General features: G+C 43.8%; 1 protein-coding gene across 1 annotated transcript in view; it reads left to right on the top strand.

The window, feature by feature from the left end:
• The window catches only part of DCHS1 (dachsous cadherin-related 1), a 131,806-nt gene that overhangs the window by 91,122 nt on the left and 15,246 nt on the right, over positions 1-25,438 (top strand). Inside the window, exons 17-18 of the mRNA XM_063950773.1 lie at positions 3,918-4,048; positions 8,178-8,464. Coding sequence (XP_063806843.1) covers positions 3,918-4,048; positions 8,178-8,464 — 418 coding nt within the window. The remainder of the gene's footprint in view (positions 1-3,917; positions 4,049-8,177; positions 8,465-25,438) is intronic.

A 25,438-nucleotide genomic window follows, 5' to 3' on the forward strand; every position in this document is an offset into this window, starting at 1 on the left:
GAGGAACCTGCATTATATAGGATGAGTGAGGAACCCAGCATTATATAGGATGAGTGAGGAACCTGTATTATTTAGGATGAGTGAGGATCCTGCATTATATAGGATGAGTGAGGAACCTGCATTATATAGGATGAGTGATGAACCAGCATTATATAGGATGAGTGAGGAACCTATATTATATAGGATGAGTGAGGAACCCAGCATTATATAGGATGAGTGAGGAACCTGTATTATATAGGATGAGTGAGGAACCCAGCATTATATAGGATGAGTGAGGAACCAGCATTATATAGGATGAGTGAGGAACCCAGCATTATATAGGATGAGTGAGGAACCTGCATTATTTAGGATGAGTGAGGAACATGCATTTTATTGGATGAGTGAGGAACCTGTATTATATAGGATGAGTGAGGAACCTGCATTATATAGGATGAGTGAGGAACCTGTATTATATAGGATGAGTGAGGAACCTGCATTATATAGGATGAGTGAGGAACCTGCATTATATAGGATGCGTGATGAACCAGCATTATATAGGATGAGTGAGGAACCCAGCATTATATAGGATGAGTGAGGAACCTGCATTATATAGGATGAGTGAGGAACCCAGCATTATATAGGATGAGTGAGGAACCTGCATTATTTAGGATGAGTGAGGAACCTGCATTTTATAGGATGAGTGAGGAACCTGCATTTTATAGGATGAGTGAGGAACCTGTATTATGTAGGATGAGTTAGGAACCTGCATTTTATAGGATGAGTGAGGAACCTGCATTTTATAGGATGAGTGAGGAACCTGCATTATATAGGATGAGTGAGGAACCTGTATTATATAGGATGTGTGAGGAACCTGTATTATATAGGATGTGTGAGGAACCTGTATTATATAGGATGAGTGAGGAACCTGCATTATATAGGATGAGTGAGGAACCTGCATTATATAGGATGTGTGAGGAACCTGTATTATATAGGATGAGTAAGGAACCTGTATTATATAGGATGAGTGAGGAACCTGCAATATATAGGATGAGTGAGGAACCTGCATTATATAGGATGAGTGAGGAACCTGCATTATATAGAAAGAGTGAGGATCCTGCAATATATAGGATGAGTGAGGAACCTGTATTATATAGGATGAGTAAGGAACCTGCATTATATAGGATGAGTGAGGTAACTGCAATATATAGGATGAGTGATGTACCTGCATTATATAGGATGAGTGAGGAACCTGCATTATATAGGATGAGTAAGGTAACTGCAATATATAGGATGAGTGAGGAACCTGTATTATATAGGATGAGTGATGTACCTGCATTATATAGGATGAGTGAGGAACCTGTATTATATAGGATGAGTGAGGAACCTGCATTATATAGGATGAGTGAGGAACCTGTATTATATAGCATGAGTGAGGAACCTGCATTATATAGGATGAGTGAGGAACCCAGCATTATATAGGATGAGTGAGGAACCTGCATTATATTGGATGTGTGAGGAACCTGTATTATATAGGATGAGTGAGGAACCTGCATTATATAGGATGAGTGAGGAACCTGTATTATATAGGATGAGTGAGGAACCTGCATTATATAGCATGAGTGAGGAACCTGCATTATATAGGATGAGTGAGGATCCTGTATTATATAGGATGAGTGAGGAACCTGCATTATATAGGATGAGTGAGGAACCTGCATTATATAGGATGAGTGAGGATCCTGTATTATATAGGATGAGTGAGGAACCTGCATTTTATAGGATGAGTGAGGAACCTGTATTATATAGGATGAGTGAGGAACCTGCATTATATAGGATGAGTGAGGAACCTGCATTATATAGGATGAGTGAGGAACCTGCATTATATAGGATGTGTGAGGAACCTGCATTATATAGGATGTGTGAGGATCCTGCATTATATAGGATGAGTGAGGAACCTGCATTATATAGGATGAGTGAGGAACCTGCATTATATAGGATGAGTGAGGAACCTGTATTATATAGGATGAGTGAGGAACCTGTATTATATAGGATCAGTGAGGAACCTGCATTATATAGGATGAGTGAGGAACCTGTATTATATAGGATCAGTGAGGAACCTGCATTATATTGGATGTGTGAGGAACCTGTATTATATAGGATGAGTGAGGAACCTGTATTATATAGGATCAGTGAGGAACCTGCATTATATTGGATGTGTGAGGAACCTGTATTATATAGGATGAGTGAGGAACCTGCATTATATAGGATGAGTGAGGAACCTGTATTATATAGGATCAGTGAGGAACCTGCATTATATAGCATGAGTGAGGAACCTGTATTATATAGGATGAGTGAGGAACCTGCATTATATAGGATGAGTGAGGAACCTGTATTATATAGGATGAGTGAGGAACCTGCATTATATAGCATGAGTGAGGAACCTGTATTATATAGGATGTATGAGGAACCTGCATTATATAGCATGAGTGAGGATCCTGTATTATATAGGATGAGTGAGGAACCTGTATTATATAGGATCAGTGAGGAACCTGCATTATATAGCATGAGTGAGGAACCTGTATTATATAGGATGAGTGAGGAACCTGCATTATATAGGATGAGTGAGGAACCTGTATTATATAGGATGAGTGAGGAACCTGCATTATATAGGATGAGTGAGGAACCTGTATTATATAGGATGAGTGAGGAACCTGCATTATATAGCATGAGTGAGGAACCTGCATTATATAGGATGAGTGAGGATCCTGTATTATATAGGATGAGTGAGGAACCTGTATTATATAGGATGAGTGAGGAACCTGCATTTGATAGATGAGTGAGGAACCTGCATTATATAGGATGAGTGAGGAACCTGTATTATATAGGATGAGTGAGGAACCTGTATTATATAGGATGAGTGAGGAACCTGCATTATATAGCATGAGTGAGGAACCTGTATTATATAGGATCAGTGAGGAACCTGCATTATATTGGATGTGTGAGGAACCTGTATTATATAGGATGAGTGAGGAACCTGCATTATATAGGATGAGTGAGGAACCTGTATTATATAGGATCAGTGAGGAACCTGCATTATATAGCATGAGTGAGGAACCTGTATTATATAGGATGAGTGAGGAACCTGCATTATATAGGATGAGTGAGGAACCTGTATTATATAGGATGAGTGAGGAACCTGCATTATATAGCATGAGTGAGGAACCTGTATTATATAGGATGTATGAGGAACCTGCATTATATAGCATGAGTGAGGATCCTGTATTATATAGGATGAGTGAGGAACCTGTATTATATAGGATCAGTGAGGAACCTGCATTATATAGCATGAGTGAGGAACCTGTATTATATAGGATGAGTGAGGAACCTGCATTATATAGGATGAGTGAGGAACCTGTATTATATAGGATGAGTGAGGAACCTGCATTATATAGGATGAGTGAGGAACCTGCATTATATAGCATGAGTGAGGAACCTGCATTATATAGGATGAGTGAGGATCCTGTATTATATAGGATGAGTGAAGAACCTGTATTATATAGGATGAGTGAGGAACCTGCATTTGATAGATGAGTGAGGAACCTGTATTATATAGGATGAGTGAGGAACCTGTATTATATAGGATGAGTGAGGAACCTGTATTATATAGGATGAGTGAGGAACCTGCATTATATAGGATGAGTGAGGAACCTGCATTTGATAGATGAGTGAGGAACCTGCATTATATAGGATGAGTGAGGAACCTGTATTATATAGGATGAGTGAGGAACCTGTATTATATAGGATGAGTGAGGAACCTGCATTATATAGGATGAGTGAGGAACCTGTATTATATAGGATGAGTGAGGAACCTGCATTATATAGGATGATTGAGGAACCCCTTATGATGCTTCTGTAATGAAAGTTTCTGATTTATCTTCTAGGCTGATGGTTACAGCAACAGACCGGGGATCGCCTCCTCTCAGAAGCACAGCTACCCTCTCCCTGGTGGTAATGGATGTAAATGATAACAGTCCGACTATTCCCCACCAGTTGGAACTGAGTGTCCGTGAGGGTACGTTACTAAATCCTGCCCACATGAGACGGAATGGTTACCCAACGTCCCGTCACCAGTTTTTACTGAATATTCTTATTGTTATATACATTAGATTATATTTATCAGTTCCCTTCTGTAGAGCAGTGAATGATTAGTATATATATATATATATATGTATATATATATATGGAGGACAATCCACATGGAAGAAACAATTGCAGTCTGGTAATATAGATCACTAGTGACACTTGGGGGTATATTTACTAAGGTCCCGATTTTGTCCGAGTTTTTTTTTTTTTTTTTCTAAATGTCATCTCTGGAGTTTACTAAACCCAAATCTCGGCAGTGTTGGTTCCATTCGTATTGTTTTCCCCGGCTAAGTTCACAAATACGAATTAATACACCATCAGTCAAACACGCCTGTTATTTGATACAACTCGGTAATTTACTAAGAATTCGTATTCACATTAACTGCCGACAATAGGGAAACACTGCCGGGAAAGCATAGACTTCGTAAAAAAAAAGCAGTTTTAAAATAGACCTGCTTTTTCTTGGCGTGTTCAGATAGTCATGCACGGATCAGTGAAAAGGGGTGTGAAAGTGTTAAAAAATCAAAGGAAAAATTTGCGTGGGGTCCCCCCTACTAATCCTAACCAGCCTCGGGCTCTTTGAGCCGGCCCTGGTTTTAAAAATACAGGGGGGGAAATGCGTAGGGCCCCCCCATATTTATACAACCAGCACCGGGCTCTTGGGCCGACCGTGGTTCCAAAAATACGGGGGACAAAAGATGTAGGGGTCCCCCGTATTTTTAAAACCAGCACCGGGCTCCACTAGCCAGAGAGATAATGCCACAGCCGGGGGACACTTTTATGTAGGTCCCTGCGGCCGTGGCATTACCCCCCCCCAACTAGTCACCACTGGCCGGGGTTCCCTGGAGGAGTGGGGACCCCTTAAATCAAGGGGTCCCCCCCTCCAGCCACCCAAGGGCCAAGGGTGAAGCCCGAGGCTGTCCCTCCCATCCCTGGGCAGTGGATTGGAGGCTGATAGCCTTTGTGTAAAAAAAAAAAGAATATTGTTTTTTTGTGGTAGAACTACAAGTCCCAGCAAGCCTCCCCTGCAAGCTGGTACTTGGAGAACCACAAGTACCAGCATGTGGGGAAATAACGTGCCCGCTGGTACCTGTAGTTCTACAACAACAAAAATACCCAACGAAAAACACAAGACACACACCGTGAAAGTAAAACTTTATTCAGACACACTTACACACTCACGTACTTACCTACATCCAACGCTGAGACTCGCGTCCACTTGTCCATGTAGAATCCACGGGGGACCTGTAAAAATAAAATTATGTTTACAACCAATCCAGTGTAGATCTGTCCTCTTCTTTCACAAAGGGGGTCCCCACTCCTCCAGGGAACCCTGGGCAGGGGTGACTAGTTGGGGGGAGGGGGGGGGGGGCGGGTAATGCCACGGCCGCAGGGACCTATATAAAAGTGGAGCCCGGTGCTGGTTTTAAAAATATGGGGGACCCCTACGTCTTTTGTCCCCCGTATTTTTGGAACCAGGGCCGGCCCAAGAGCCCGGTGCTGGTTGTATAAATATGGGGGGACCCTACGCATTTTTTTCTGTATTTTTACAACCATGGCCGGCTCAAAGAGCCCAAGGCTGGTTATACATAGGAGGGGGGACCCCACGCAATTTTTTTGTACAACTTTTTACTCTTTAAACACTTCTCATAGGCCCTCATTCCGAGTTGTTCGCTCGTTCTTTTTCATCGCATCGCAGTGAAAATCCGCTTAGTACGCATGCGCAAAGTTCGCACTGCGACTGCGCCAAGTAACTTTGCTATGTAGAAAGTAATTTTACTCACGGCTTTTTCATCGCTCCGGCGAACGTAATGTGATTGACAGGAAATGGGTGTTACTGGGCGGAAACACGGCGTTTCAGGGGCGTGTGGCTGAAAACGCTACCGTTTCCGGAAAAAACGCAGGAGTGGCCGGGGAAACGGTGGGAGTGTCTGGGCGAACGCTGGGTGTGTTTGTGACGTCAACCAGGAACGACAAGCACTGAACTGATCGCACAGGCAGAGTAAGTCTGGAGCTACTCTGAAACTGCTAAGTAGTTAGTAATCGCAATATTGCGAATACATCGGTCGCAATTTTAAGAAGCTAAGATTCACTCCCAGTAGGCGGCGGCTTAGCGTGTGTAACTCTGCTAAATTCGCCTTGCGACCGATCAACTCGGAATGAGGGCCATGGTGCACAGGGGGTAATTCCGAGTTGATCGCAGCAGGAATTTTGTTAGCAGTTGGGCAAAACCATGGGGGTCATTCCGAGTTGTTCGCTCGCAAGCTGCTTTTAGCAGCTTTGCACACGCTAAGCCGCCGCCTACTGGGAGTGAATCTTAGCTTAGTAAAATTGCGAACGAAAGATTAGCAGAATTGCGAATAGACACTTCTTAGCAGTTTCTGAGTAGCTCCAGACTTACTCTTCCAGTGCGATCAGTTCAGTCAGTTTCGTTCCTGGTTTGACGTCACAAACACACCCAGCGTTCGCCCAGACACTCCTCCGTTTCTCCAGCCACTCCCGCGTTTTTCCCAGAAACGGTAGCGTTTTTTCGCACACACCCATAAAACGGCCAGTTTCCGCCCAGAAACACCCACTTCCTGTCAATCACATTACGATCACCAGAACGAAGAAAAAACCTCGTAATGCCGTGACTAGAATACCTAACTTAATAGCAAATTTACTTGGCGCAGTCGCACTGCGGACATTGCGCATGCGCATTAGCGACTAATCGCTCCGTTGCGAGAAAAATATAACGAACGAACAACTCGGAATGACCCCCCATGTGCACTGCAGGGGAGGCAGATATAACATGTGCAGAGAGAGTTAGATTTGGGTGTGGTGTGTTCAATCTGCAATCTAAATTGCAGTGTAAAAATAAAGCAGCCAGTATTTACCCTGCACAGAAACGAAATAACCCACCCAACTCTAACTCTCTCTGCACATGTTACATCTGCCCCACCTGCAGTACACATGGTTTTGCCCAATTGCTAACAAAGGTGGTCATTCCGAGTTGATTGCTCGTTATTTTTTTTCCGCAATGGAGCGATTAGTCGCTAATGCGCATGCGCAATGTCCGCAGTGCGACTGCGCCAAGTAAATTTGCTATGCATTAAGGAATATTACTCACGGTTTTTTCATCATTCTGGTGATCGTAATGTGATTGACAGGAAGTGGGTGTTTCTGGGCGGAAACTGGCCATTTTATGGGAGTGTTTGAAAAAACCCTACCGTTTCTGGGAAAAACGCGGGAGTGGCTGGAGAAACGGAGGAGTGTCTGGGAGAACGCTGGGTGTGTTTGTGACGTCAAACCAGGAACGACAAGCACTGAACTGATCGCAGTGGAAGAGTAAGTCTCGAGTTACTCAGAAACTGCACAGAGAAGTCTTTTCGCAATATTGCGAATCTTTCGTTCGCAATTTTGATAAGCTAAGATTCACTCCCAGTAGGCGGCGGCTTAGCGTGTGCAAAGCTGCTAAAAGCAGCTTGCGAGCGAACAACTCGGAATGAAAGCCAAAATTCCTGCTGCGATCAACTCAGAATTACCCTCCACAATGAAGCTCTGCACGGATCTCACTGATCCGTCCGGGATTCATTGTGTTATGTCCGGCAGTGTTTTACTCATCACTCCTGTAAAACACTGCCCGACAATACGAATCACATCGACATCGGAAAATACGAAAACAGAAAACTCGGCAGCTTAGTAAATTGGCGAAAATGGATTAAATAAGTTGCAGTAAAATACATCCGATAAAAATCGAGATTAAACTCCCAACAAATCGTTTTAAACACGATTTTTAGTAAACTTACCCCCTGGTGTCATTGGGGATCAGATAACGATGGAGGTAAAATGATTCCACAAGAGTCTGGACATTTACACTGGCGCCGGGAGCCGCCTCTCCGCACACCTAGGGCACTTCTACTACACAATGCCTGGCTGTCCGCCGGGAGGGCTGTAGGGGAAGATGGTGATGGGTACCTTGTTGGCAGAGAATCTCCCCTTATTATTCCATTCAGACATGAGTCCTGAATATCTAACCAATGGCTGGCTCATGTAATTCATCGATGGCTCTTTTACAGATGGGCTGATTGGCTCAGAGATTGCTCATGTGACAGCCAATGACGTTGACTCGGCCCCAGCTTTGTGGTACTCCCTGTCGGTGGATGGATCTCCAGGAGGACCATTCAGTATCTTCCGTTACGGTGGACAGATATGGCTGACGGAGCCCCTTGACTATGAGGAACGAACAGCGTACACCCTAACCATACAGACGTCAGATGGAAAACACCAGACACGGGCAGATCTGAGGCTGATGCTAGAGGATGTCAATGACAATGCACCAGAGTTCAAGCAGAACCTCTACCAGGTATACCTCAATATGTCAGTGCTACATTCCCCACCCACATACATGACATCACACATATATGTATCCAGTATGACATGTCTGTCAGTGCTACATTCCCCACCCACATACATGACATCACACATATATGTATCTGGTATGACCTGTCTGTCAGTGCTACATTCCCCACCCACATACATGACATCACACATATATGTATCCAGTATGACATGTCTGTCAGTGCTACATTCCCCACCCACATACATGACATCACACATATATGTATCCAGTATGACCTGTCTGTCAGTGCTACATTCCACACCCACATACATGACATCACACATATATGTATCCAGTATGACATGTCTGTCAGTGCTACATTCCCCACCCACATACATGACATCACACATATATGTATCCAGTATGACCTGTCAGTGCTACATTCCCCACCCACATACATGACATCACACATATATGTATCCAGTATGACATGTCTGTCAGTGCTACATTCCCCACCCACATACATGACATCACACATATATGTATCCAGTATGACCTGTCTGTCAGTGCTACATTCCCCACCCACATACATGACATCACACATATATGTATCCAGTATGACCTGTCTGTCAGTGCTACATTCCCCACCCACATACATGACATCACACATATATGTATCCAGTATGACCGGTCTGTCAGTGCTACATTCCCCACCCACATACATGACATCACACATATATGTATCCAGTATGACCTGTCTGTCAGTGTTACATTCCCCACCCACATACATGACATCACACATATATGTATCCAGTATGACCTGTCTGTCAGTGCTACATTCCCCACCCACATACATGACATCACACATATATGTATCCAGTATGACCTGTCTGTCAGTGCTACATTCCCCACCCACATACATGACATCACACATATATGTATCCAGTATGACCTGTCTGTCAGTGCTACATTCCCCACCCACATACATGACATCACACACATATGTATCCAGTATGACCTGTCTGTCAGTGCTACATTCCCCACCCACATACATGACATCACACATATATGTATCCAGTATGACCTGTCTGTCAGTGCTACATTCCCCACCCACATACATGACATCACACATATATGTATCCAGTATGACCTGTCTGTCAGTGCTACATTCCCCACCCACATACATGACATCACACATATATGTATCCAGTATGACCTGTCTGTCAGTGCTACATTCCCCACCCACATACATGACATCACACATATATGTATCCAGTATGATCTGTCTGTCAGTGCTACATTCCCCACCCACATACATGACATCACACATATATGCATCTGGTATGACCTGTCTGTCAGTGCTACATTACCCACCCACATACATGACATCACACATATATGTATCCAGTATGACCTGTCAGTGCTACATTCCCCACCCACATACATGACATCACACATATATGTATCCAGTATGACCTGTCAGTGCTACATTCCCCACCCACATACATGACATCACACATATATGTATCCAGTATGACCTGTCAGTGCTACATTCCCCACCTACATACATGACATCACACATATATGTATCCGGTATGATCTGTCTGTCAGTGCTACATTCCCCACCCACATACATTACATCACACATATATGTATCCGGTATGATCTGTCTGTCAGTGCTACATTCCCCATCCACATACATGACATCACACATATATGTATCCGGTATGACCTGTCCGTCAGTGCTACATTTCCCACCCACCTACATGACATCACACATATATGCATCTGGTATGATCTGTCTGTCAGTGCTACATTCCCCACCCACATACATGACATCACACATATATGCATCTGGTATGACATGTCTGTCAGTGCTACATTCCCCACCCACATACATGACATCACACATATATGCATCTGGTATGACCTGTCTGTCAGTGCTACATTACCCACCCACATACATGACATCACACATATATGTATCCAGTATGACCTGTCAGTGCTACATTCCCCACCCACATACATGACATCACACATATATGCATCCGGTATGACCTGTCTGTCAGTGCTACATTCCCCACCCACATACATGACATCACACATATATGCATCTGGTATGACCTGTCTGTCAGTGCTACATTCCCCACCCACATACATGACATCACACATATATGCATCTGGTATGACATGTCTGTCAGTGCTACATTCCCCACCCACATACATGACATCACACATATATGTATCTGGTATGACCTGTCTGTCAGTGCTACATTACCCACCCACATACATGACATCACACATATATGTATCCAGTATGACCTGTCAGTGCTACATTCCCCACCCACATACATGACATCACACATATATGTATCCAGTATGACCTGTCAGTGCTACATTCCCCACCCACATACATGACATCACACATATATGTATCCAGTATGACATGTCTGTCAGTGCTACATTCCCCACCCACATACATGACATCACACATATATGTATCCAGTATGATCTGTCTGTCAGTGCTTCATTCCCCACCCACATACATGACATCACACATATATGTATCCAGTATGACCTGTCAGTGCTACATTCCCCACCCACATACATGACATCCCACATATATGCATCTGGTATGACATGTCTGTCAGTGCTACATTCCCCACCCACATACATGACATCACACATATATGTATCTGGTATGACCTGTCTGTCAGTGCTACATTCCCCACCCACATACATGACATCACACATATATGTATCCAGTATGATCTGTCTGTCAGTGCTACATTCCCCACCCACATACATGACATCACACATATATGTATCCAGTATGATCTATCTGTCAGTGCTACATTCCCCACCTACATACATGACATCACACATATATGTATCCGGTATGATCTGTCTGTCAGTGCTACATTCCCCACCCACATACATGACATCACACATATATGCATCTGGTATGACCTGTCTGTCAGTGCTACATTCCCCACCCACATACATGACATCACACATATATGCATCTGGTATGACATGTCTGTCAGTGCTACATTCCCCACCCACATACATGACATCACACATATTTGTATCTGGTATGACCTGTCTGTCAGTGCTACATTCCCCACCCACATACATGACATCACACATATATATATATCCAGTATGATCTGTCTGTCAGTGCTACATTCCCCACCCACATACATGACATCACACATATATGTATCCAGTATGACATGTCTGTCAGTGCTACATTCCCCACCCACATACATGACATCACACATATATGTATCCAGTATGACCTGTCTGTCAGTGTTACATTCCCCACCCACATACATGACATCACACATATATGTATCCAGTATGACATGTCTGTCAGTGCTACATTCCCCACCCACATACATGACATCACACATATATGTATCTGGTATGACCTGTCTGTCAGTGCTACATTCCCCACCCACATACATGACATCACACATATATGTATCCAGTATGACATGTCTGTCAGTGCTACATTCCCCACCCACATACATGACATCACACATATATGTATCCAGTATGACCTGTCTGTAAGTGCTACATTCCACACCCACATACATGACATCACACATATATGTATCCAGTATGACATGTCTGTCAGTGCTACATTCCCCACCCACATACATGACATCACACATATATGTATCCAGTATGACCTGTCAGTGCTACATTCCCCACCCACATACATGACATCACACATATATGTATCCAGTATGACCTGTCTGTCAGTGCTACATTCCCCACCCACATACATGACATCACACATATATGTATCCAGTATGATCTGTCTGTCAGTGCTACATTCCCCACCCACATACATGACATCACACATATATGCATCTGGTATGACCTGTCTGTCAGTGCTACATTACCCACCCACATACATGACATCACACATATATGTATCCAGTATGACCTGTCAGTGCTACATTCCCCACCCACATACATGACATCACACATATATGTATCCAGTATGACCTGTCAGTGCTACATTCCCCACCCACATACATGACATCACACATATATGCATCTGGTATGACCTGTCTGTCAGTGCTACATTCCCCACCTACATACATGACATCACACATATATGTATCCGGTATGATCTGTCTGTCAGTGCTACATTCCCCACCCACATACATTACATCACACATATATGTATCCGGTATGATCTGTCTGTCAGTGCTACATTCCCCACCCACATACATGACATCACACATATATGTATTCGGTATGACCTGTCCGTCAGTGCTACATTTCCCACCCACATACATGACATCACACATATATGCATCTGGTATGATCTGTCTGTCAGTGCTACATTCCCCACCCACATACATGACATCACACATATATGTATCCAGTATGACATGTCTGTCAGTGCTACATTCCCCACCCACATACATGACATCACACATATATGTATCCAGTATGATCTGTCTGTCAGTGCTTCATTCCCCACCCACATACATGACATCACACATATATGTATCCAGTATGACCTGTCAGTGCTACATTCCCCACCCACATACATGACATCACACATATATGCATCTGGTATGACCTGTCTGTCAGTGCTACATTACCCACCCACATACATGACATCACACATATATGTATCCAGTATGACCTGTCAGTGCTACATTCCCCACCCACATACATGACATCACACATATATGCATCTGGTATGACCTGTTTGTCAGTGCTACATTCCCCACCCACATACATGACATCACACATATATGCATCTGGTATGACCTGTCTGTCAGTGCTACATTCCCCACCCACATACATGACATCACACATATATGCATCTGGTATGACATGTCTGTCAGTGCTACATTCCCCACCCACATACATGACATCACACATATATGTATCTGGTATGACCTGTCTGTCAGTGCTACATTCCCCACCCACATACATGACATCACACATAGGCCCTCATTCCGAGTTGTTCGCTCGGAGATTTTCATCGCATCGCAGTGAGAATTCTCTTAGTGCGCATGCGCAATGTTCGCACTGCGACTGCGCCAAGTAACTTTACTATGAAGAAAGTAAGTTTACTCACGGCTGTTTCATCGCTCCGACGTTCGCATTGTGATTGACAGAAAATGGGTGTTACTGGGCGGATGCACGGCGTTTTAGGGGCGTGTGGCTGGAAACGCTACCGTTTCCGGAGAAAACGCAGGAGTGGCCGGGGAAACGGTGGGTGTGCCTGGGCGAACGCTGGGTGTGTTTATGACGTCAGCCAGGACCGAAAAGCACTGAACTGATCGCACAGGCAGAGTAAGTCTGAAGCTACTCAAAAACTGCTAACTCGTTTGTAATCGCAATATTGCGCATACATCGGTCGCAAATTTAAGAAGCTAAGATTCACTCCCAGTAGGCGGCGGCTTAGCGTGTGTAACTCTGCTACATTCGCCTTGCGAGCGATCAACTCGGAATGAGGGCCATATATGCATCTGGTATGACCTGTCTGTCAGTGCTACATTACCCACCCACACACATGACATCACACATATATGTATCCAGTATGACCTGTCAGTGCTACATTCCCTACCCACATACATGACATCACACATATATGTATCCAGTATGACCTGTCAGTGCTACATTCCCCACCCACATACATGACATCACACATATATGCATCTGGTATGACCCGTCTGTCAGTGCTACATTCCCCACCTACATACATGACATCACACATATATGTATCCGGTATGATCTGTCTGTCAGTGCTACATTCCCCACCCACATACATGACATCACACATATATGTATCCAGTATGATCTATCTGTCAGTGCTACATTCCCCACCTACATACATGACATCACACATATATGTATCCGGTATGATCTGTCTGTCAGTGCTACATTCCCCATCCACATACATGACATCACACATATATGTATCCGGTATGACCTGTCCGTCAGTGCTACATTTCCCACCCACATACATGACATCACACATATATGCATCTGGTATGATCTGTCTGTCAGTGCTACATTCCCCACCCACATACATGACATCACACATATATGTATCCAGTATGACATGTCTGTCAGTGCTACATTCCCCACCCACATACATGACATCACACATATATGTATCCAGTATGATCTGTCTGTCAGTGCTTCATTCCCCACCCACATACATGACATCACACATATATGTATCTGGTATGACCTGTCAGTGCTACATTCCCCACCCACATACATGACATCCCACATATATGCATCTGGTATGACATGTCTGTCAGTGCTACATTCCCCACCCACATACATGACATCACACATATATGTATCTGGTATGACCTGTCTGTCAGTGCTACATTCCCCACCCACATACATGACATCACACATATATGTATCCAGTATGATCTGTCTGTCAGTGCTACATTCCCCACCCACATACATGACATCACACATATATGTATCCAGTATGATCTATCTGTCAGTGCTACATTCCCCACCTACATACATGACATCACACATATATGTATCCGGTATGATCTGTCTGTCAGTGCTACATTCCCCACCCACATACATGACATCACACATATATGCATCTGGTATGACCTGTCTGTCAGTGCTACATTCCCCACCCACATACATGACATCACACATATATGCATCTGGTATGACATGTCTGTCAGTGCTACATTCCCCACCCACATACATGACATCACACATATATGTATCTGGTATGACCTGTCTGTCAGTGCTACATTCCCCACCCACATACATGACATCACACATATATATATATCCAGTATGATCTGTCTGTCAGTGCTACATTCCCCACCCACATACATGACATCACACATATATGTATCCAGTATGACCTGTCTGTCAGTGTTACATTCCCCACCCACATACATGACATCACACATATATGTATCCAGTATGACATGTCTGTCAGTGCTACATTCCCCACCCACATACATGACATCACACATATATGTATCTGGTATGACCTGTCTGTCAGTGCTACATTCCCCACCCACATACATGACATCACACATATATGTATCCAGTATGACATGTCTGTCAGTGCTACATTCCCCACCCACATACATGACATCACACATATATGTATCCAGTATGACATGTCTGTCAGTGCTACATTCCACACCCACATACATGACATCACACATATATGTATCCAGTATGACATGTCTGTCAGTGCTACATTCCCCACCCACATACATGACATCACACATATATGTATCCAGTATGACCTGTCAGTGCTACATTCCCCACCCACATACATGACATCACACATATATGTATCCAGTATGACCTGTCTGTCAGTGCTACATTCCCCACCCACATACATGACATCACACATATATGTATCCAGTATGATCTGTCTGTCAGTGCTACATTCCCCACCCACATACATGACATCACACATATATGCATCTGGTATGACCTGTCTGTCAGTGCTACATTACCCACCCACATACATGACATCACACATATATGTATCCAGTATGACATGTCTGTCAGTGCTACATTCCCCACCCACATACATGACATCACACATATATGTATCCAGTATGACCTGTCAGTGCTACATTCCCCACCCACATACATGACATCACACATATATGTATCCAGTATGACCTGTCTGTCAGTGCTACATTCCCCACCCACATACATGACATCACACATATATGTATCCAGTATGATCTGTCTGTCAGTGCTACATTCCCCACCCACATACATGACATCACACATATATGCATCTGGTATGACCTGTCTGTCAGTGCTACATTACCCACCCACATACATGACATCACACATATATGTATCCAGTATGACCTGTCAGTGCTACATTCCCCACCCACATACATGACATCACACATATATGTATCCAGTATGACCTGTCAGTGCTACATTCCCCACCCACATACATGACATCACACATATATGCATCTGGTATGACCTGTCTGTCAGTGCTACATTCCCCACCTACATACATGACATCACACATATATGTATCCGGTATGATCTGTCTGTCAGTGCTACATTCCCCACCCACATACATTACATCACACATATATGTATCCGGTATGATCTGTCTGTCAGTGCTACATTCCCCACCCACATACATGACATCACACATATATGTATCCGGTATGACCTGTCCGTCAGTGCTACATTTCCCACCCACATACATGACATCACACATATATGCATCTGGTATGATCTGTCTGTCAGTGCTACATTCCCCACCCACATACATGACATCACACATATATGTATCCAGTATGACATGTCTGTCAGTGCTACATTCCCCACCCACATACATGACATCACACATATATGTATCCAGTATGATCTGTCTGTCAGTGCTTCATTCCCCACCCACATACATGACATCACACATATATGTATCCAGTATGACCTGTCAGTGCTACATTCCCCACCCACATACATGACATCACACATATATGCATCTGGTATGACATGTCTGTCAGTGCTACATTCCCCACCCACATACATGACATCACACATATATGTATCTGGTATGACCTGTCTGTCAGTGCTACATTCCCCACCCACATACATGACATCACACATATATGCATCTGGTATGACCTGTCTGTCAGTGCTACATTACCCACCCACATACATGACATCACACATATATGTATCCAGTATGACCTGTCAGTGCTACATTCCCCACCCACATACATGACATCACACATATATGCATCCGGTATGACCTGTCTGTCAGTGCTACATTCCCCACCCACATACATGACATCACACATATATGCATCTGGTATGACCTGTCTGTCAGTGCTACATTCCCCACCCACATACATGACATCACACATATATGCATCTGGTATGACATGTCTGTCAGTGCTACATTCCCCACCCACATACATGACATCACACATATATGTATCTGGTATGACCTGTCTGTCAGTGCTACATTACCCACCCACATACATGACATCACACATATATGTATCCAGTATGACCTGTCAGTGCTACATTCCCCACCCACATACATGACATCACACATATATGTATCCAGTATGACCTGTCAGTGCTACATTCCCCACCCACATACATGACATCACACATATATGCATCTGGTATGACCCATCTGTCAGTGCTACATTCCCCACCTACATACATGACATCACACATATATGTATCCGGTATGATCTGTCTGTCAGTGCTACATTCCCCACCCACATACATTACATCACACATATATGTATCCGGTATGATCTGTCTGTCAGTGCTACATTCCCCATCCACATACATGACATCACACATATATGTATCCGGTATGACCTGTCCGTCAGTGCTACATTTCCCACCCACCTACATGACATCACACATATATGCATCTGGTATGATCTGTCTGTCAGTGCTACATTCCCCACCCACATACATGACATCACACATATATGTATCCAGTATGACATGTCTGTCAGTGCTACATTCCCCACCCACATACATGACATCACACATATATGTATCCAGTATGATCTGTCTGTCAGTGCTTCATTCCCCACCCACATACATGACATCACACATATATGTATCCAGTATGACCTGTCAGTGCTACATTCCCCACCCACATACATGACATCCCACATATATGCATCTGGTATGACATGTCTGTCAGTGCTACATTCCCCACCCACATACATGACATCACACATATATGTATCTGGTATGACCTGTCTGTCAGTGCTACATTCCCCACCCACATACATGACATCACACATATATGTATCCAGTATGATCTGTCTGTCAGTGCTACATTCCCCACCCACATACATGACATCACACATATATGTATCCAGTATGATCTATCTGTCAGTGCTACATTCCCCACCTACATACATGACATCACACATATATGTATCCGGTATGATCTGTCTGTCAGTGCTACATTCCCCACCCACATACATGACATCACACATATATGCATCTGGTATGACCTGTCTGTCAGTGCTACATTCCCCACCCACATACATGACATCACACATATATGTATCTGGTATGACCTGTCTGTCAGTGCTACATTACCCACCCACATACATGACATCACACATATATGTATCCAGTATGACCTGTCAGTGCTACATTCCCCACCCACATACATGACATCACACATATATGCATCTGGTATGACATGTCTGTCAGTGCTACATTCCCCACCCACATACATGACATCACACATATATGTATCTGGTATGACCTGTCTGTCAGTGCTACATTCCCCACCCACATACATGACATCACACATATATATATATCCAGTATGATCTGTCTGTCAGTGCTACATTCCCCACCCACATACATGACATCACACATATATGTATCCAGTATGACCTGTCTGTCAGTGTTACATTCCCCACCCACATACATGACATCACACATATATGTATCCAGTATGACATGTCTGTCAGTGCTACATTCCCCACCCACATACATGACATCACACATATATGTATCTGGTATGACCTGTCTGTCAGTGCTACATTCCCCACCCACATACATGACATCACACATATATGTATCCAGTATGACATGTCTGTCAGTGCTACATTCCCCACCCACATACATGACATCACACATATATGTATCCAGTATGACATGTCTGTCAGTGCTACATTCCACACCCACATACATGACATCACACATATATGTATCCAGTATGACATGTCTGTCAGTGCTACATTCCCCACCCACATACATGACATCACACATATATGTATCCAGTATGACCTGTCAGTGCTACATTCCCCACCCACATACATGACATCACACATATATGTATCCAGTATGACCTGTCTGTCAGTGCTACATTCCCCACCCACATACATGACATCACACATATATGTATCCAGTATGATCTGTCTGTCAGTGCTACATTCCCCACCCACATACATGACATCACACATATATGCATCTGGTATGACCTGTCTGTCAGTGCTACATTACCCACCCACATACATGACATCACACATATATGTATCCAGTATGACATGTCTGTCAGTGCTACATTCCCCACCCACATACATGACATCACACATATATGTATCCAGTATGACCTGTCAGTGCTACATTCCCCACCCACATACATGACATCACACATATATGTATCCAGTATGACCTGTCTGTCAGTGCTACATTCCCCACCCACATACATGACATCACACATATATGTATCCAGTATGATCTGTCTGTCAGTGCTACATTCCCCACCCACATACATGACATCACACATATATGCATCTGGTATGACCTGTCTGTCAGTGCTACATTACCCACCCACATACATGACATCACACATATATGTATCCAGTATGACCTGTCAGTGCTACATTCCCCACCCACATACATGACATCACACATATATGTATCCAGTATGACCTGTCAGTGCTACATTCCCCACCCACATACATGACATCACACATATATGCATCTGGTATGACCTGTCTGTCAGTGCTCCATTCCCCACCTACATACATGACATCACACATATATGTATCCGGTATGATCTGTCTGTCAGTGCTACATTCCCCACCCACATACATTACATCACACATATATGTATCCGGTATGATCTGTCTGTCAGTGCTACATTCCCCACCCACATACATGACATCACACATATATGTATCCGGTATGACCTGTCCGTCAGTGCTACATTTCCCACCCACATACATGACATCACACATATATGCATCTGGTATGATCTGTCTGTCAGTGCTACATTCCCCACCCACATACATGACATCACACATATATGTATCCAGTATGACATGTCTGTCAGTGCTACATTCCCCACCCACATACATGACATCACACATATATGTATCCAGTATGATCTGTCTGTCAGTGCTTCATTCCCCACCCACATACATGACATCACACATATATGTATCCAGTATGACCTGTCAGTGCTACATTCCCCACCCACATACATGACATCACACATATATGCATCTGGTATGACATGTCTGTCAGTGCTACATTCCCCACCCACATACATGACATCACACATATATGTATCTGGTATGACCTGTCTGTCAGTGCTACATTCCCCACCCACATACATGACATCACACATATATGCATCTGGTATGACCTGTCTGTCAGTGCTACATTACCCACCCACATACATGACATCACACATATATGTATCCAGTATGACCTGTCAGTGCTACATTCCCCACCCACATACATGACATCACACATATATGCATCCGGTATGACCTGTCTGTCAGTGCTACATTCCCCACCCACATACATGACATCACACATATATGCATCTGGTATGACCTGTCTGTCAGTGCTACATTCCCCACCCACATACATGACATCACACATATATGCATCTGGTATGACATGTCTGTCAGTGCTACATTCCCCACCCACATACATGACATCACACATATATGTATCTGGTATGACCTGTCTGTCAGTGCTACATTACCCACCCACATACATGACATCACACATATATGTATCCAGTATGACCTGTCAGTGCTACATTCCCCACCCACATACATGACATCACACATATATGTATCCAGTATGACCTGTCAGTGCTACATTCCCCACCCACATACATGACATCACACATATATGCATCTGGTATGACCCATCTGTCAGTGCTACATTCCCCACCTACATACATGACATCACACATATATGTATCCGGTATGATCTGTCTGTCAGTGCTACATTCCCCACCCACATACATTACATCACACATATATGTATCCGGTATGATCTGTCTGTCAGTGCTACATTCCCCATCCACATACATGACATCACACATATATGTATCCGGTATGACCTGTCCGTCAGTGCTACATTTCCCACCCACCTACATGACATCACACATATATGCATCTGGTATGATCTGTCTGTCAGTGCTACATTCCCCACCCACATACATGACATCACACATATATGTATCCAGTATGACATGTCTGTCAGTGCTACATTCCCCACCCACATACATGACATCACACATATATGTATCCAGTATGATCTGTCTGTCAGTGCTTCATTCCCCACCCACATACATGACATCACACATATATGTATCCAGTATGACCTGTCAGTGCTACATTCCCCACCCACATACATGACATCCCACATATATGCATCTGGTATGACATGTCTGTCAGTGCTACATTCCCCACCCACATACATGACATCACACATATATGTATCTGGTATGACCTGTCTGTCAGTGCTACATTCCCCACCCACATACATGACATCACACATATATGTATCCAGTATGATCTGTCTGTCAGTGCTACATTCCCCACCCACATACATGACATCACACATATATGTATCCAGTATGATCTATCTGTCAGTGCTACATTCCCCACCTACATACATGACATCACACATATATGTATCCGGTATGATCTGTCTGTCAGTGCTACATTCCCCACCCACATACATGACATCACACATATATGCATCTGGTATGACCTGTCTGTCAGTGCTACATTCCCCACCCACATACATGACATCACACATATATGTATCTGGTATGACCTGTCTGTCAGTGCTACATTACCCACCCACATACATGACATCACACATATATGTATCCAGTATGACCTGTCAGTGCTACATTCCCCACCCACATACATGACATCACACATATATGCATCTGGTATGACATGTCTGTCAGTGCTACATTCCCCACCCACATACATGACATCACACATATATGTATCTGGTATGACCTGTCTGTCAGTGCTACATTCCCCACCCACATACATGACATCACACATATATATATATCCAGTATGATCTGTCTGTCAGTGCTACATTCCCCACCCACATACATGACATCACACATATATGTATCCAGTATGACATGTCTGTCAGTGCTACATTCCCCACCCACATACATGACATCACACATATATGTATCCAGTATGACCTGTCTGTCAGTGCTACATTCCCCACCCACATACATGACATCACACATATATGTATCCAGTATGACCTGTCTGTCAGTGTTACATTCCCCACCCACATACATGACATCACACATATATGTATCCAGTATGACATGTCTGTCAGTGCTACATTCCCCACCCACATACATGACATCACACATATATGTATCTGGTATGACCTGTCTGTCAGTGCTACATTCCCCACCCACATACATGACATCACACATATATGTATCCAGTATGACATGTCTGTCAGTGCTACATTCCCCACCCACATACATGACATCACACATATATGTATCCAGTATGACCTGTCTGTAAGTGCTACATTCCACACCCACATACATGACATCACACATATATGTATCCAGTATGACATGTCTGTCAGTGCTACATTCCCCACCCACATACATGACATCACACATATATGTATCCAGTATGACCTGTCAGTGCTACATTCCCCACCCACATACATGACATCACACATATATGTATCCAGTATGACCTGTCTGTCAGTGCTACATTCCCCACCCACATACATGACATCACACATATATGTATCCAGTATGATCTGTCTGTCAGTGCTACATTCCCCACCCACATACATGACATCACACATATATGCATCTGGTATGACCTGTCTGTCAGTGCTACATTACCCACCCACATACATGACATCACACATATATGTATCCAGTATGACCTGTCAGTGCTACATTCCCCACCCACATACATGACATCACACATATATGTATCCAGTATGACCTGTCAGTGCTACATTCCCCACCCACATACATGACATCACACATATATGCATCTGGTATGACCTGTCTGTCAGTGCTACATTCCCCACCTACATACATGACATCACACATATATGTATCCGGTATGATCTGTCTGTCAGTGCTACATTCCCCACCCACATACATTACATCACACATATATGTATCCGGTATGATCTGTCTGTCAGTGCTACATTCCCCACCCACATACATGACATCACACATATATGTATTCGGTATGACCTGTCCGTCAGTGCTACATTTCCCACCCACATACATGACATCACACATATATGCATCTGGTATGATCTGTCTGTCAGTGCTACATTCCCCACCCACATACATGACATCACACATATATGTATCCAGTATGACATGTCTGTCAGTGCTACATTCCCCACCCACATACATGACATCACACATATATGTATCCAGTATGATCTGTCTGTCAGTGCTTCATTCCCCACCCACATACATGACATCACACATATATGTATCCAGTATGACCTGTCAGTGCTACATTCCCCACCCACATACATGACATCACACATATATGCATCTGGTATGACCTGTCTGTCAGTGCTACATTACCCACCCACATACATGACATCACACATATATGTATCCAGTATGACCTGTCAGTGCTACATTCCCCACCCACATACATGACATCACACATATATGCATCTGGTATGACCTGTTTGTCAGTGCTACATTCCCCACCCACATACATGACATCACACATATATGCATCTGGTATGACCTGTCTGTCAGTGCTACATTCCCCACCCACATACATGACATCACACATATATGCATCTGGTATGACATGTCTGTCAGTGCTACATTCCCCACCCACATACATGACATCACACATATATGTATCTGGTATGACCTGTCTGTCAGTGCTACATTCCCCACCCACATACATGACATCACACATAGGCCCTCATTCCGAGTTGTTCGCTCGGAGATTTTCATCGCATCGCAGTGAGAATTCTCTTAGTGCGCATGCGCAATGTTCGCACTGCGACTGCGCCAAGTAACTTTACTATGAAGAAAGTAAGTTTACTCACGGCTTTTTCATCGCTCCGACGTTCGCATTGTGATTGACAGGAAATGGGTGTTACTGGGCGGATGCACGGCGTTTTAGGGGCGTGTGGCTGGAAACGCTACCATTTCCGGAGAAAACGCAGGAGTGGCCGGGGAAACGGTGGGTGTGCCTGGGCGAACGCTGGGTGTGTTTATGACGTCAGCCAGGACCGAAAAGCACTGAACTGATCGCACAGGCAGAGTAAGTCTGAAGCTACTCAAAAACTGCTAACTCGTTTGTAATCGCAATATTGCGCATACATCGGTCGCACATTTAAGAAGCTAAGATTCACTCCCAGTAGGCGGCGGCTTAGCGTGTGTAACTCTGCTACATTCGCCTTGCGAGCGATCAACTCGGAATGAGGGCCATATATGCATCTGGTATGACCTGTCTGTCAGTGCTACATTACCCACCCACACACATGACATCACACATATATGTATCCAGTATGACCTGTCAGTGCTACATTCCCTACCCACATACATGACATCACACATATATGTATCCAGTATGACCTGTCAGTGCTACATTCCCCACCCACATACATGACATCACACATATATGCATCTGGTATGACCCGTCTGTCAGTGCTACATTCCCCACCTACATACATGACATCACACATATATGTATCCGGTATGATCTGTCTGTCAGTGCTACATTCCCCACCCACATACATTACATCACACATATATGTATCCGGTATGATCTGTCTGTCAGTGCTACATTCCCCATCCACATACATGACATCACACATATATGTATCCGGTATGACCTGTCCGTCAGTGCTACATTTCCCACCCACATACATGACATCACACATATATGCATCTGGTATGATCTGTCTGTCAGTGCTACATTCCCCACCCACATACATGACATCACACATATATGTATCCAGTATGACATGTCTGTCAGTGCTACATTCCCCACCCACATACATGACATCACACATATATGTATCCAGTATGATCTGTCTGTCAGTGCTTCATTCCCCACCCACATACATGACATCACACATATATGTATCCAGTATGACCTGTCAGTGCTACATTCCCCACCCACATACATGACATCCCACATATATGCATCT

This window comes from Pseudophryne corroboree, chromosome 2 (genome assembly GCF_028390025.1).
Source record: "Pseudophryne corroboree isolate aPseCor3 chromosome 2, aPseCor3.hap2, whole genome shotgun sequence".
Taxonomy (NCBI): Eukaryota; Metazoa; Chordata; class Amphibia; order Anura; family Myobatrachidae; genus Pseudophryne; species Pseudophryne corroboree.